The sequence below is a fragment of the Lethenteron reissneri genome, chromosome 55 (assembly GCF_015708825.2).
Source record: "Lethenteron reissneri isolate LAM-NWPU_2019-01 chromosome 55, ASM1570882v1, whole genome shotgun sequence".
Lineage (NCBI taxonomy): Eukaryota > Metazoa > Chordata > Hyperoartia > Petromyzontiformes > Petromyzontidae > Lethenteron > Lethenteron reissneri.
In genome coordinates this window covers 8156739-8171412 of record NC_083833.1, presented here as the reverse complement: position 1 = coordinate 8171412, position 14674 = coordinate 8156739, and the positions used below count along the sequence as shown (strand labels likewise).

At 54.1% G+C, this 14674-nt stretch overlaps 1 protein-coding gene across 1 annotated transcript; it reads right to left on the bottom strand.

Moving 5' to 3' along the window:
• Positions 1-404: 404 nt before the first annotated feature.
• LOC133356735 (T-kininogen 1-like) lies at positions 405-14674 on the bottom strand. Its single transcript, XM_061574391.1, has 10 exons — positions 14301-14674; positions 12893-13009; positions 11272-11371; positions 8838-8998; positions 6750-6863; positions 6447-6552; positions 3803-3969; positions 2792-2902; positions 1722-1835; positions 405-760 (listed from the first exon to the last, which is right to left on the bottom strand). The coding sequence occupies exons 1-10, from the start codon at positions 14559-14561 to the stop codon at positions 551-553; spliced, it is 1461 nt and encodes a 486-aa protein (XP_061430375.1). The 5' UTR covers positions 14562-14674; the 3' UTR covers positions 405-550.

Genomic DNA, 14674 nt, shown 5'->3' with positions numbered 1-14674 from the left:
AATGTTATTTTGATATCGGTTTTTTTTATTACCATCATCGGCCGGGGCGTGATGACAGCTGCATCCTCTGGCCACCGCACCCACTTCAAGCGGTCAGCTGCCGGGAAAACGATTTCAACCGTGGGCGGCTTACCCCTGGAGTCTGTACGGTCGGCGGGTATTGCAGTTGGGGGGAGGTGTGTGGGGGGGGGGGAGGTGCGTGGGGGGGGGAGGTGCGTGGGGGGGGGAGGTGCGTGGGGGGGGGAGGTGCGTGGGGGGGGGAGGTGCGTGGGGGGGAGGTGCGTGGGGGGCGGTGCGTGGGGGGGAGGTGCGTGGGGGGGGGGAGGTCCGTGGGGGGGGGGGGGGAGGTGCGTGGGGGGGGAGATGCGTGGAGGGGGGGGGAGGTCCGTGGGGGGGGGGGAGATGCGTGGGAGGGGGAGGTGCGTGGGGGGAGAGGTGCGTGGGGGGGGGGGGATGTGCGTGGGAGGGGAGGTGCGTGGAGGGGGAATGTGCGTGGGAGGGGTGACCGCCGCTCGTTTTTCTCGTAACTTCTCGGCCGCCCCCGCCGCTCTTATCCCAGAGCGTCCAGGAGGTCGAAGTCCGTGAGCGTGGGGTCAGAGGGCGCGGGAGACAGCACGTGCGAAATGTCCGTCACGTCCAGCCCCAGGTGCTCGGTGATTTTGCCGTTCCGGTCGGCGGCCGCCGCGGCGTCCCCACCGCCGGGGCTTGAGACGGAACCGCCCGTTGAGGCGCCCTCGGTGCTGGCGGTGGAGACCGCCTCCTGCCGACAGCGCCACCGGTTAGCGCGGTGGGCTACGCGCGGTGCGAAAGAAGTTCTACGTACGTACGGCGGCGGTGGCGGCATCTCATGGTCACGCCCTGCGACAGCCGCCATCCACCCAACCCTCCCCCTGCCGCCTCAAGGATCGCAGGTGAAAGGTCAGGTTAAAGGGGGAGGGGGGGGTCATCACGAGGATGCAGGGTGGCTCGGAGGTCACAGTGCTGAGCCCGCACTGCCGAGAGCCTGGGATCAAATACGGGTTTTGCCCGCCGCCCACGACTGAACCGAGGTTTATCAAGCGCAGTGAGTTGATGATGGGCTTAACCAGGTCACCAATGACTTAAACTAAACTATTTTTATTTTACCAGGCAAGGGCCCACTCTTTTTCAGAAGCAACCTGGCTATCACAAATGATAGCTCAATGAAGTACATTTATTGCAGCCAAATACTCTAAAAGCACATCGATTTTAAATGTGGAGGGGAAAAACCGCAGGACCTGGAGAAAAATCCACACGACGACCACAGGGAGAACTTACAAACTCCAAATATGCAGCAGGCGTCCAGATCGGGATCGAGCCCACGACCTCCTGTATATCAGGCGAGGTAGTTAACATCCCGCCACGAGCATCCAAAATAGAGAACCCATTGATTTTGTACTGAGTTGTGACTCATATAGAGACCCATAGACTCACACAGAGACCCATAGATTCGCACAGAGATCCATCGACTCAGGCAGATCCAAAGACTCACACAGAGACCCACACAGAGACCCATAGACTTACGACGAGACCCAGAGAACTGCATGGAAACCGAGAGACTCGCACGCGCACTGTGTCGTGGTCAAACTTTGTTCCCGAGTGCGCTATAAGAATGGCGCCGATGTGTATTCAATTAGGGTTATTGTCCTAAAGCCCCCACCGGCTGTGCTGAACGACCGTGTGAACACTGGCTGCGCTCGTACCGATCTGCTGATGAGCTGCGTCTCGTTGTCTCTTGACACGTTGCAGGCGATGGCGATCTGAGACAGCCGACGCTGAGCGTTGCGCTTCTGTTGCACCGTGCAGATTCCGGAAGTCTGGAACACAATGTGCCCTGTTTTACTGGATCCACAACCCCCAGGTTGGCCACTCGGGGGGGGAGGGGGGGGGAAGCACAATGACCCGGCCAGCACACTTCTACACTGACACCCACATCGAGAGTTCGGAACCGGCTCTGTGATATCCGGTTCCACGACACTGCAGCGTCTCGGCGGCGATCCCCGCTGCGCGAGGGTTCCGAGCGGATCCTTCGTATCGTCAACGCCGACGCCGTCGGCTGTGGCAAAACGCCGCGGTCAAATTCGTGGCGGAGCTGTTAGCTCGTTGCTCGCGGTACTCGCAGTCCGACATTTGGGCTATGCTGCGAGATCGCATCTGGAACTCTACGCGACTGCTGCGTCGAGAGAGAAGGAGAGCGATGAGATAAAGCGGCGAGGGGGAATGCGATGCGAGAAGGTGATGAGATAAAGGGATGAGATATTTTCATATTTATTTCTATTCTGTAATATTTTCTATTTACCAATAAAAAAACATGCGCGTGTTATAATGTTCACGTATTTAATATCTTATTTCCGTATTTAGTTTAGGTAATTCATTTAATGAGAGGTTTTTTTTCGTAGGACGATTATTATCCGCAAAATTTGCTCTCCACGAGTATCTCCGGCACGAGGGAACGCTGCAAAAAAAACCATCCCAACAAAAAAAAACATCCCAACAAAAAATAAACATCCCAACAAAAAAAAACATCCCAACACAAAAAAACATCCCAACAAAAAAAAAAACATCCCAACAAAAAAAAAACATCCCAAAAAAAAAAAACATCCCAACAAAAAAAAACATCCCAACAAAAAAAAACCATCCCAACTACAAAAAACAAAAAACATCCCAATAAAAAAAACATCCCAACAAAAAAAAAAACATCCCAACAAAAAAAAAAAACATCCCAACAATTTTTTTTTTTTATAAAAAGTCCCAGCCAGAGAGACCTCCTTACCAGGTGTTCTCCCGTGCTGAACTCGCACGCGGGCTTCACGCTGTCCTGCGGCGTCTCGCACCTCCCCTGCAGCACCGTGAACCTCACGTGTGTCACGTCTCCCACGGCCGTCTAGACGCGCACGCAACAAGCAAGCAACAAAAATCCTCCTCCGACCGCGTGGTCTTCGCAGGCTGCTGGGGGCAAGTGCCGTTAGCGCGCAGCACCGCCTACGAAGGCCGCCATGGCATCTTCTTGGTTCTTTCGGTAAAGTCACGTAAAAGGGAAATAATAAAATAATAAAAATTTTTACATAATAAAATTATTCTCACGACGTTTCGGCCACAACGCAAGCAGCCGTCCTCAGGTGAAGAACAGGTCTGTCGGGAAGACAGCGTCTGAATGGGCACCACCAGGCTTGGCAGCGTATATTTAAAATAGAGAGCCATTGATTTTATACTGAGTTGTGACTCATATAGAGACCCATAGATTCGCACAGAGACCCATCGACTCAGGCAATCACCTTTGAATCGTCACGCGTACAGGTGTCTGACGTGCCACTTGTACAAACAACAACTAACAATAAGTGAAACGATGACAATTGGCACGTCATAAACGCTCGTACAAGCGACGGTATAATTTGTTGCACTAATGACTTAAGTGGTGGGTTTCACGACGTAAATTTTGGAAATTTGTTTGACGTCACCGCTGCTTTGCCAGTGGTGCGCAAGCACAAATAACTACACTGTGCGTGGGAGTGGGGGTGACGTTTCGGGCAATGGGCCTTCTTCATAGCACACAATTTTTAGTTGGGTCATAACGACATCTAACCCCAAAAAATCTCGTCAGTCGCCTTGTGCAAACGGTTAAAAAAATTCAGAAAAACGATGTCAAATCGTCTTTGAAGATCCCGGCATCCCAAACATTTTCTATCCGGATCTCATCCCTGAATCGTAGCGCCGTACTCCGCCTGGTCCACGTCCTACCCCCCCCCACTTGTGCCCTTTGTTCGCGGGCGGCCGCGTGTCGTACATGCCGCTCGGCTGACAGGACGACCGCGGGCGCCAGCGGAGGGAGGCTGGCGTTGGCGGCGGTGGCGTTGAGGACGGGCAGCGCGGTGCGGATGACGAGCCACGCGGCCGGGTCGTCGTGGTGGATCGGCACGGGGCAGCCCGTGCACGGGGCGCTCGCTGCGGGCACTGCGCAAGAGCGGAACACGCGGGCGGGAGGGGTGCGGTGAGACGCACTCGTCAGCCGGTCGCCTCCGCGTCACTCCGCTACGGCCGCTGTGATGGTTGCTGTCCGCGTGAACTTCACTCGCTCGCCCATCGTCCTACTGTGTACGCAAAGGTTAATTTCTTTCACGCCGTACATAAGCAAACCGTGTTGCCATCCACTCGTCCATCCGTCCAACCGAATCGCCCAACTTATATTCTGGTCGCTGCTCCCGTAGCAACCGTTCGTGTGAACTCCACATGCACGCACGCCCACTCTCTCGCCCGATCGCTCACCCACTCACCCGTCCATCCAGTCACTCACTAACCCATTCACCTACTCACTCACCCACCCACCCGTCCATCCAGTCACTCACTAACCCACTCACCTACTCACTCACCCACCCACCCCTCCATCCAGTCACTCGCTAACCCACTCACCTACTCACTCACCCATCCATCCAGTCAATCACTAACCCACTCACCTACTCACTCACCCATCCATCCAGTCAATCACTAACCCACTGACCTACTAACTCACCCACCCACCCGTCCATCCAGTCACTCACTAACCCACTCACCTACTCACTCACTCACCCACCGGTCCATCCAGTCACTCATTAACCCACTCACCTACTCACCCACCCACCCGTCCATCCAGTCACTAACCCACTCACCTACTCACTCGCCCACCCGTCCATCCAGTCACTCACTAACCCACTCACCTACTCACTCACCCACCCACCGGTCCATCCAGTCACTCATTAACCCACTCACCTACTCACTCACCCACCCACCCACCCGTCCATCCAGTCACTCACTATCCCACTCACCTACTCACTCACCCACCCAGTCACTTACCCACCCATCCACTCGTCACCTGCGGGGACCAGTGGTCATGATTGGGTGGGTGGGGGTGGTCTCCATTCCACTGCACGAACTGAAACTCGCTCAACCCCACCTGGAACCCTCACCAAGCCCCAACCAGACCTGACCCTCACTCCATCCCTCCACCTTCGCCCCAATGCAACGCTGACTGCCCCCTCATCCACCGGTTCCCTACCTCCGCCAACCACCGCTGGTCTACGCACGGCCGTGGGACATTGTGCCGTTGCAGATTTAGTTCCTTTCATAATCCCCCCATATTTTCCACTGCGTTGCAGTCCGAGAATCCAGGCGCTCCTCGCTTTTACTTCACGCCAAAGCGTTTCCGAGAAACCCAGTCGTACGCGGGATCCCGGCGTTCTCACCCTCGACGGTGGAAGCATCGCTCGCCGATGTGTTTGTGTGCGTGTCTTTTTTTACACGATTTTATTTAACTCACTTCGTCTGTTGTATCCTCAAAAAATAAATCTTGTAACTCAATTTTTACACACTTCCCAATGTGCTATCGACTGCAAACTTCGTATAGGTTTGTCATACTGATGACAACACGATATTCTATCATAAACAATCCAAAACATATATTTTAAAACTTTTTACACGCTTGTATTTAACTTGCTGTATGTGTCGTATCCAAAAATATTGTAACTCTATTTCAACCGTATTCCCAATGTCGTATCGACTGCAAACTTGGTATAGGTATGTCATACTGATGACAATACTATGTTTTATCATTGAAAATAAAAAAATATATATTTTTACGGCTCGAATTTTCCACGCTCAACTCACGTTGCCTGTAAATCACCACGGCCCCTTATGTCACGGCAAGCCTCGGGGAGCCACGCCCAGGGGCGGGGGATGTGGAAGGAGGGGAGGGGCGATGGGGGAAGGGGGCAGGGGGAGAGGTAGCTCGTACAGTACATTTCATTAAAGCATGTTTTAAAAAAAAGTATTTTTACATATTTTTTATTATTATCTACCTTCCATCAGCGCCATTGAACGGGGTTTATAATAGGTCGACATCGTCCATGACAGAAGGGGGCAAATGGCCACATCGCGCAAACCAGACGGGCTCTGTTCGAGCGCGTTCGGAGTCGTGCCGGAAGATGCGCCGCGAGTCAGGTTTTCTGCGCCGTATCATCATCGACCCGTGGCGGCGTCAGAGAGACGTCGTGAACGTGGACCGGCGTAGATCGGACCGCCGTAAACCAGAGATCGCCAGGAATGTGGCGAGGGTTGGCGTAGGGGTCTGTGGACCTCCGAGAGGCTGGGAATCCCTGTCTCACTTTGCCCGTCGCAACGTAGGCTGTCGTCTCTGGCGCAGGCCAATGGGCCTCAAAGACGATGCGTACGTTATCAGAAGCGCGTTTAGTTTGCATGTTTTTGCGCAAAGTACGTGTGGTTAATGCAGGCCTGATGCCTTGCAAAAAGTTATCCATTTGGTGTTTGAACATGCGAACGCTTCCTTGTTTTTTTTGCCGGTGAGGGTTAAAAGCTCTTCTTCATTTCATCGGCGTAACCGCTAACCCCCCCACCGCGTCGTGCGGAGCGTCGAGCGCGTCGCCGTGTGGAGGAGTTACCGCTCTCCTGGACGGGCGAGGTGAGCTGGCACGCGGGGAAGCCCCTCACTCGCCCCTCCGACTCCCCGACCCCAAACGCGACCTCCGCTCGGCACTTCCCCAGGGTCTGCGCTCGCGACGGTGCGGACGGGAGAGGACGGGGAAGAGCATCGTGACCGCTCAGGGCGGGGAATTGTGGCCGGAGTGTTGTGGGTGTGGCCAGAGTGTTGTGGAAGTGGTCAGAGTGTTGTGGGTGTGGCCAGAGTGTGGGGAGTGCAGGTCGTGTGTGTGAATATGCAGGCAAGCGGGGCGGGGGAGACTCACGGCCACGCCCAGGGCCTCTAGGGAACAGCGCCCCCGCTGGCCGGAGCTGCCGTTGTTGGAGCACGACGTCTCCTGCACCGAGAACTCCACGTGGAACCTCAGCCCCACCACCACCTGGGGGAGGGGGGGGGGGGACAGGAGGCGAGCGGCATCGCAACCCGTGACACAGCACGCTTTGGGCACCACGCGGCCACAACATCCATCGGCAGGTTAGGAAAATTTGGTCTTGCACACTCTCATGCGTCCGGTCCACCACCAATGCGCACCGATCACACGCTGAAGTAGGCTCTCTGAAACAACAACAACAGCAGCAATGCTTTTCAGTCCGTTGCGGGACTGGCTGAGGACTCGGGGATGGATCACGAACGTCAGCTTGGTAGCCGTGTTCCAGGTCTTTGGGCCATGGTGGCTAGGAGATGTTAACTAGCTCGCCTGGTATACAGGAGGTCGTGGGTTTTATCCCGACCTTGGCGCCTGCTGTATATTTGGAGTTTGTGTGTGTCTCTCTTAGTACCACGATGGCTAGGAGATGTTAACTACCTCGCCTGGTATACAGGAGGTCGTGGATATCTATTCCGACCCTGGCGCCTGCTGTATATTTGAAGTTTTCGTGTCTCTCTCTTATTACCACGGTGGCTAGGAGATGTTAACTACCTCGCCTGGTATACAGGAGGTCGTGGATGCTATCCCGACCCTGGCGCCTGCTGTATATGTGGAGTTTGCATGTCTCTCTCTTATTACCACGGTGGCTAGGAGATGTTAACTACCTCGCCTGGTATACAGGAGGTCGTGGATGCTATCCCGACCCTGGCGCCTGCTGTATATTTGGAGTTTGCGTGTCTCTTTTTCCCCGTGGTCGTGTGGATTTTTCTCCAGGTCCTCCGGTTTTTACCCTCAACATTTAGAATCGACGCGCGTTACTTAAAGAGTATTTGGCCGCTATAAATTTCCGGCTGATGATAAGCCGCTTCGTTGAGCTCTCATTGTGATAGCCAGGCCGCCTCTGCGAAACATAACTGATGACGTAATAAAATATTAAAAAATACTTTTTTTAAACACGCTTTAATGAAATGTACTGTCCGAGCTGCCCCTGCCCCCTTCCCCCATCGCCCCTCCCCTCCTTCCACATCCCCCACCCCTGGGCGTGGCTCCCCGAGGTTTGCCGTGACGTAAGGGACCGTGGTGATTTACAGGCAACGCGAGTTGAGTGTGAACAATTAGAGCCGTAAAAAATATTGTTTCAAAATATTTATTTTTAATTTTCAATGATAGAATATAGTATTATCATCAGCATGGCCTACCTATACAAAGTTTGCAGTCGATACGACATTGGGAATACGGTTGAAATTGAGTTACAAGATTTTTGGATACAACAACACATACTGTAAGTTAAATAAAAGCGTGTAAAAAGTTTGAAAATACATGTTTTGGATTTTTTTATAATAGAATATCGTGTTGTCATCAGTATCACATACCTATACGAAGTTTGCAGTCGATAGCACATTGGGAAAGTGTGTAAAAATTGAGTTACAAGATTTCTCTTTTGAGGCTACAACAGACGAAGTGAGTTAAATAAAAGCGTGTCAAAAAAAAAATTACATGAAGACGGTCAACGCATCCCCTGAAGATGCCCTGGACCAAGCCAAACGGAGAAGACAATGCCGAAAAGCGGACCCTGTGCCACAGCGGGAACAACGCTAGGAAGAAAAAGTGTAACAAGTATAACCTGTAAAAACAAAGTTTTTCACTATAAACCATTTATATGCGTGGCGGCTAGAGTCCTCTCGTCCTCTGGCTTGAGATGGCTGCCACCTATGGGTCAGATGATTGTCTGCCACCATTAAGCAATTGGTAATTAAATTAAAAAATTTCGGAAAAAATTTTTCACGAACATTAATTGTCATGCACAACGAGTCTGTGTGCAAAATGTCTGCTCGATTGGATCACGGGAAGTGGGTTAAAAAACGACTGAAAGATTTGCACGGTCGTAAGCGCGCAAGCAAGCAAGCAAGTGAACTTAATATAAAGGATTTAAAAAAGAAAATAGTTCAGACAGTTTTTTTGTCTCGACACCGCGCTGCATGTTACCTCCTTGGTCGCCCTGTCGACGCTCTTCAGCGCGAACTGCTTGTGCTGCGCGTTTGCCGAGTTGAAGACTCTGAGCGCCGCATCGACCGCGGTTTGGGCCTCCTCCCTGGAAACCGGCACGGCACATCCGGAGCAGCCGGATCCCCAGGTGACCAGCGTCTCTGCGCGGTGGAGTCGAGAGCACGGTGAGACTGGCACGGTGAGACTGGCACGGTGAGACTGCTAAGTTGACACGGGCAAAGTGATACAGGAATTCTAGATTTGAAGCTTTCGTGACTGCAAGGATGCATACTCTTAGTTCTTTCGGTAAAGTCACGTAGGTAAAAAATGAAATTAAAATAAAAAATAAAAAAACAATAAAATCACGACGTTTCGGAGGCAACACAAGCTTCCGTCTTCAGGTGAAACTGTCACAGCAAAATATTTGTATCAAGTGAAGAGAAGTCCCAAGGTCGTACCTCTTGGGAGGCAACACAAGCTTCCGTCTTCAGGTGAAACTGTCACAGCAAAATATCTGTATCAAGTGAAGAGAAGTCCCAAGGTCGTACCAAGGTCGTACCTCTTGGGACTTCTCTTCACTTGATACAGATATTTTGCTGTGAGTTTCACCTGAAGACGGAAGCTTGTGTTGCCTCCGAAACGTCGTGATTTTATTGTTTTTGCTTTTTATTTTTATTAATTTTTATTTCATTTTTTACCTTCGTGACTTTACCGAAAGAACTAAGAGTATGATACAGGAATGTTGAGACGAAGATCCCCCCCCCGTGTAGCCTCAACAGACTGTTGGGGCAAGTGCTGTTAGCGAGCACCTGTGAAGGCCGACACGGCACGCGAGGGGGTGGGTGGCCAGCACTGTGCCCTGCCCGTCCGCCTTTGTCTCTCCAGTGGTGATGTTTACACACCGCTACGTACGGTACGAAAGAAGTTCTACATACATACATATCTGACTACGTACATATATCCCTATAGGTGATGAGTGGATGGGTGGGTAAGTTATTAGTGAGTGAGTGGGTGGGTAAGTGACTGGGTGGATGGGTGAGTGATTGGGTGGGTGAGTGAGTGGGTTAGTGAGTGACTGGATGGATGGGTGAGTGATTGGGTGGGTGAGTGAGTGGGTTAGTGAGTGACTGGATGGATGGGTGGGTGAGTGAGTGGGTTAGTGAATGACTGGATGGATGGGTGAGTGAGTGAGTGAGTGATTGGGTGGGTGAGTGAGTGGGTGGGTGAGTGAGTGGGTTAGTGAATGACTGGATGGATGGGTGAGTGAGTGATTGGGTGGGTGAGTGAGTGGGTTAGTGAGTGACTGGATGGATGGGTGAGTGAGTGATTGGGTGGGTGAGTGAGTGGGTTAGTGAGTGACTGGGTGGATGGGTGAGTGATTGGGTGGGTGAGTGAGTGGGTTAGCGAGTGACTGGATGGATGGGTGAGTGATTGGGTGGGTGAGTGAGTGGGTTAGTGAGTGACTGGGTGGATGGGTGAGTGATTGGGTGGGTGAGTGAGTGGGTTAGCGAGTGACTGGATGGGTGAGTGATTGGGTGGGTGAGTGAGTGGGTTAGCAAGTGACTGGATGGATGGGTGAGTGATTGGGTGGGTGAGTGAGTGGGTTAGTGAGTGACTGGATGGATGGGTGAGTGATTGGGTGGGTGAGTGAGTGGGTTAGTGAGTGACTGGATGGATGGGTGAGTGATTGGGCGAGTGAGAGAGTGGGCGTGCGAGTGAAGTTCACGCAAACGCTTACCACGGTAGCAGCGACAGAACATAAATTGGGTGATTTAAGGTGGGCAGATGGGCGAGCGAGTGGCACGGTTGGCTACGTACAGTGCGAAAGAAGTTTAACATACATGCATACATCCAGCGCGCTTGGAACTCGGTGTAACGCGACATGGCCTTCACCCCCGGGGGTGGGCGGCACGCCGTGGCCCCCGGCTTTCGCAAACAGCCGCTGTGCCACGGTGCAGAGGACCGCGGGGTCCTCTCTCTTGTTGTCATGTCCACATGCGCTTATCGGACGGGCGAGCGCTCGGCTCTTTGATGTTACGGCGGCCGCCCCCCCCCCCTTCCGCCATCGCACGGCAAATCATTACCCAGGCCTCGTCTGGCAACTGGGTTTGAGTTGGTGCAGGTGCAGGTGCGCTGGCCAGCCCGAGTCCAATGAGGAGTCACTGACACGGTGGCGATGGAATAATCAAATCGTCGTGGTCGTGCGGGATGGCGTGGGGTCCGTGCCGTTCTTGGAAGCACGACATCCAACAGGAAGGCACACGCCGCGTTGCGCAGACGCAGCCTGCGCGAGTTTCGCAGCTGGGTTGCGATGCTGCGGCGCGCTTTCCCGGCCACTGCGATGACGACAACTAGAATGCGCGCGATGGATTTCGACGATGTTGACGACGACGGCGATGACGGCGGCGTGCGAGTAAGGGAGCGAGCGAGTTACCTTCGAGGATTGGCTTCTTCATCTGGCACGTGGGGTGTCCCACAGCCATGGCCTCCTTGCCCGGAAGGAAGTCAACGTCCCCGTAACAGACACCCAGCATCTGCACGTGGGGACACGGGGGGGGGGCACGTGGAGACACGGGGTGACACGGGGGGGGGGGGGGGGGACATGGGGGGGGACACGGGGGGACACGGGGGGAGACACGACACATGGGAACAAGGGGACAAATAGAGATGAGGTGACTTAAGGATATAGAGACATGGCGACACATGGAAAGTGGGGATAGAAATTTAGCCAAATTAAGTGCACAACCAAATGTGTATGTGGCGGTTCCCAATTGAGTCGTACGCGAGTTAATGGGTTTTCTACATAAGTCCTCTGGGGTCTCGTCAGCGACTGGGCTCGGAGTATGAACTCGTGGCTTAATCAAAGATCTCAGCGGCGCCGGCTCCCGTGCCGCTGAGTGCAGCTACCCTCATGCCGATTGCCGATTCTTCTTACCTGTGTCGAGGACTTGGTCTCACCAAACCGACCATTTTGTTTCATTCACCCCCCCCCCCCCCCATAGCCTGAAACAACTGTTGGGGTAAGTGCTGTGAAGCGAGTAGCACCTCTGAAGGCCGCCACGGCACACGAGACGGCGGGTGGCCAGCACCACGCCCGGCCGCCTTTGCCTCCCTTAGTGGCGACGTTTACACACCGCACCAGGTACTCATTCGAAGGCCGAGTCGGCCTAGGATAGGCCCAGGACCGGGGCAGAAAATCGTCACCCGTGTTGGCCCGTGAGCGGGAATGGAACTCGGGACCGCCGGGTTCGTAGCGCAGCGCGCGCTGAACCCCATGCGCGACCGCTTTCCCAGCGCCACCGCCACACTGCAGGTTCCGTTTCTGTTCTCGCGCACGGTGGCAGTCCGGGAGCTAGATGCCACCGTCGAGGTCTATTGCTGCTGGTCACGACGAGAGGGCTTCAGCAGAGAGAGAGAGAGAGTTCGTGTCGTTTTGCTTTTTTCCTTCATTGGGCCATACTAGTTTGGGTTGCACGGCCACAGTCGCGCTGCCACCACTGTGGATCGCGTCTTTAATTTCCCATTCACGAAGGGGAAGTTGCGCATCGGCCTGCTGTTGGTGTTCTGACGCGGTCGTCGATGGTTCCACCACCAGGGCCTTCGAGCGGGAGAAATGTCACAGCCAGGAGGTGTGCTATGATTGGGTCTCGAAAGAGGCGGTGTTTATTCTGGATACTGCAGGTCACAACAACACACTAACTCGATCGGTCAATCATGCACTCACCCACTTACTCACCCACTGACTCGCTTACCCCACCCACCCACTCACTGCACCGCAGGTCACCTCACTGCTCTCTCTGCTTCTCCCCTCCTCCTCCTCCCATCATCATCGTCGTCGTCATCGCTTTTCTCCGAAAGCTTTTACAACAACAACAACCTTGCCCCAATGCGAGGAACGTGTTACACTCTCACTATATATTCCAGCTTTAACAGTGCTGCTTGTGGCTGGCTGCTTGACATTTTGAAGCCTTTAGGCACCGTGCTCAACAAAAGTGATTCAAAAAAAAAATGTGTTTTTGTGTTGTTGTTGTGGCAATGCCGGTGCCAGCGCTCACTGCAGTGTTGTCGGACTTGAAGAGACACTCGGACAGCCTGGAGCCGCTCTTCTGCTCGCACTCCGTCTCCTTGATGTCGAACACCAGGTGGTAGCGCTTCAGCTCCCCAGGGAGGTCCTGGTAGGGAGACGCGGACGCGCACGCCGGCACACGCAGACACACACGCACACAAACGTAGACACACAAACGTAGACACGCACACGCACACAAACGTAGACACGTAGTGCAAAGACAATGATAACCCCCCCCCCCCCATGTAGCCTGTAACAGACTGTTTGGGGCAAGCGCTGTTAGCGAGTAGCACCTATGAGAGAGTGGGGTGGCCGGCACCACGCCCCGCCGCCTTTGTCTCCCCGGTGGCGATGTTTACTACACACCGCACCAGGTACTCATTTGAGGCTGAGTCAACATAGGAGAAGTCCACGACCGGTTCGGACAATCATCACCGGTGTTGGCCGCGAGCGGGATTCGAACTCGGGCCGTCGGAGGGTTCCGAGCGCAGCGCGCTAACCGCGACCACGCGACCGCTCCCCACACACACAGTGACACACACAGTGAGACAGGCATGGACACACGCGGACGGATGCACAAGCACGTGCAGACACGTGCGCAGACGCACAAGCACACGCGCAGATACCGCATTTGCGTAGAGCGATACGAGAAGAAGATTGAGAAACCCGCCTTCAAGTTTCCTCCCATCCTGCTCCCTCTTTATCCAGCGTCACTGCCGCTACCATCGCTGCTGCTGCTGCTGCCGCCAACGCCGTAACGAAATCGGGTCACGTTTGTTCGTCACGTGACAACTTTATTAAATCGGCCGTGTCGGGTGGAGGAGGCTGCACGACACAACATATTACTTACGCGGCCATCTGGCCGAAAAAAACGTGTCAATTACGGAGGATTCTGGGCTATGTTGAGCAATAAGTTGATACAAATGCCAATATCACCATCGTCATAATCATCACGATCCATGGGCAGGTAGCCCATAGGTGTCCACTGCACATTTCGTCATTTGTTGTTTCCACTTTCCTCTGGTCTTGTGCCAATGTGCTCAAGTAGTGGCCACATCTTTCTGGCAGCGATCTCTTATGATGTCGTCGTCAAGCCGTTCTCTTTGAGGTCTTCCTCTCTTTACTGTTCCTTCTATTTTCCCCAAACAATACACTTTTAATTTGTCTGTTGTCCATCGTGCATAGCTACTTAAAATAAGATTAATGGGTAAATTGCACCTTAATAAAAGACAAATCGCCAAATTGGTACCGCCGGTTAGTTACATTGTACGTGTGCGTTGAACTTCTTTAGTACCGTACGTAGCCGACCGCGCTAATCTGAGATGCGACCGCGCCGTCGGCGGCACTCGCGTCGCCCGGACGCACACTCCCCGCTCGGCAAAAAAGCCTCGCCGCACCTTGCGCCAGGCCATCTTGACTCGCGCCAGTCGGTAGAGGTGCCCTCCGGACGCGCCGTTGAAGCTCCCCACTGCCGTCTCGGCTGCCAGCCGCACCTGCGCGTCCGTCACGGGCAAGCGGCTCCCCAGCTCCTCCTGCGCCTGCGGTGCCGTCGGTGCCCCCATCCCGCCGCGGCCGAAGAAGAACAAGCAGCAGCAGCAGAGCAGCAGCAGCGGTGACGGCGACGACGGCCGGGGACGACGGGGCGGCGGCGGCAGCATGGTGGCGAGCGCCGGGCGTAGAGAGACGACGGGAGAGAGGAGTGGAAACGATGCCGCCAGCGGGATGTGGTGCCGCGCGGAGGCGACCGCCACCCCGCCCGCTTATTCCCCCC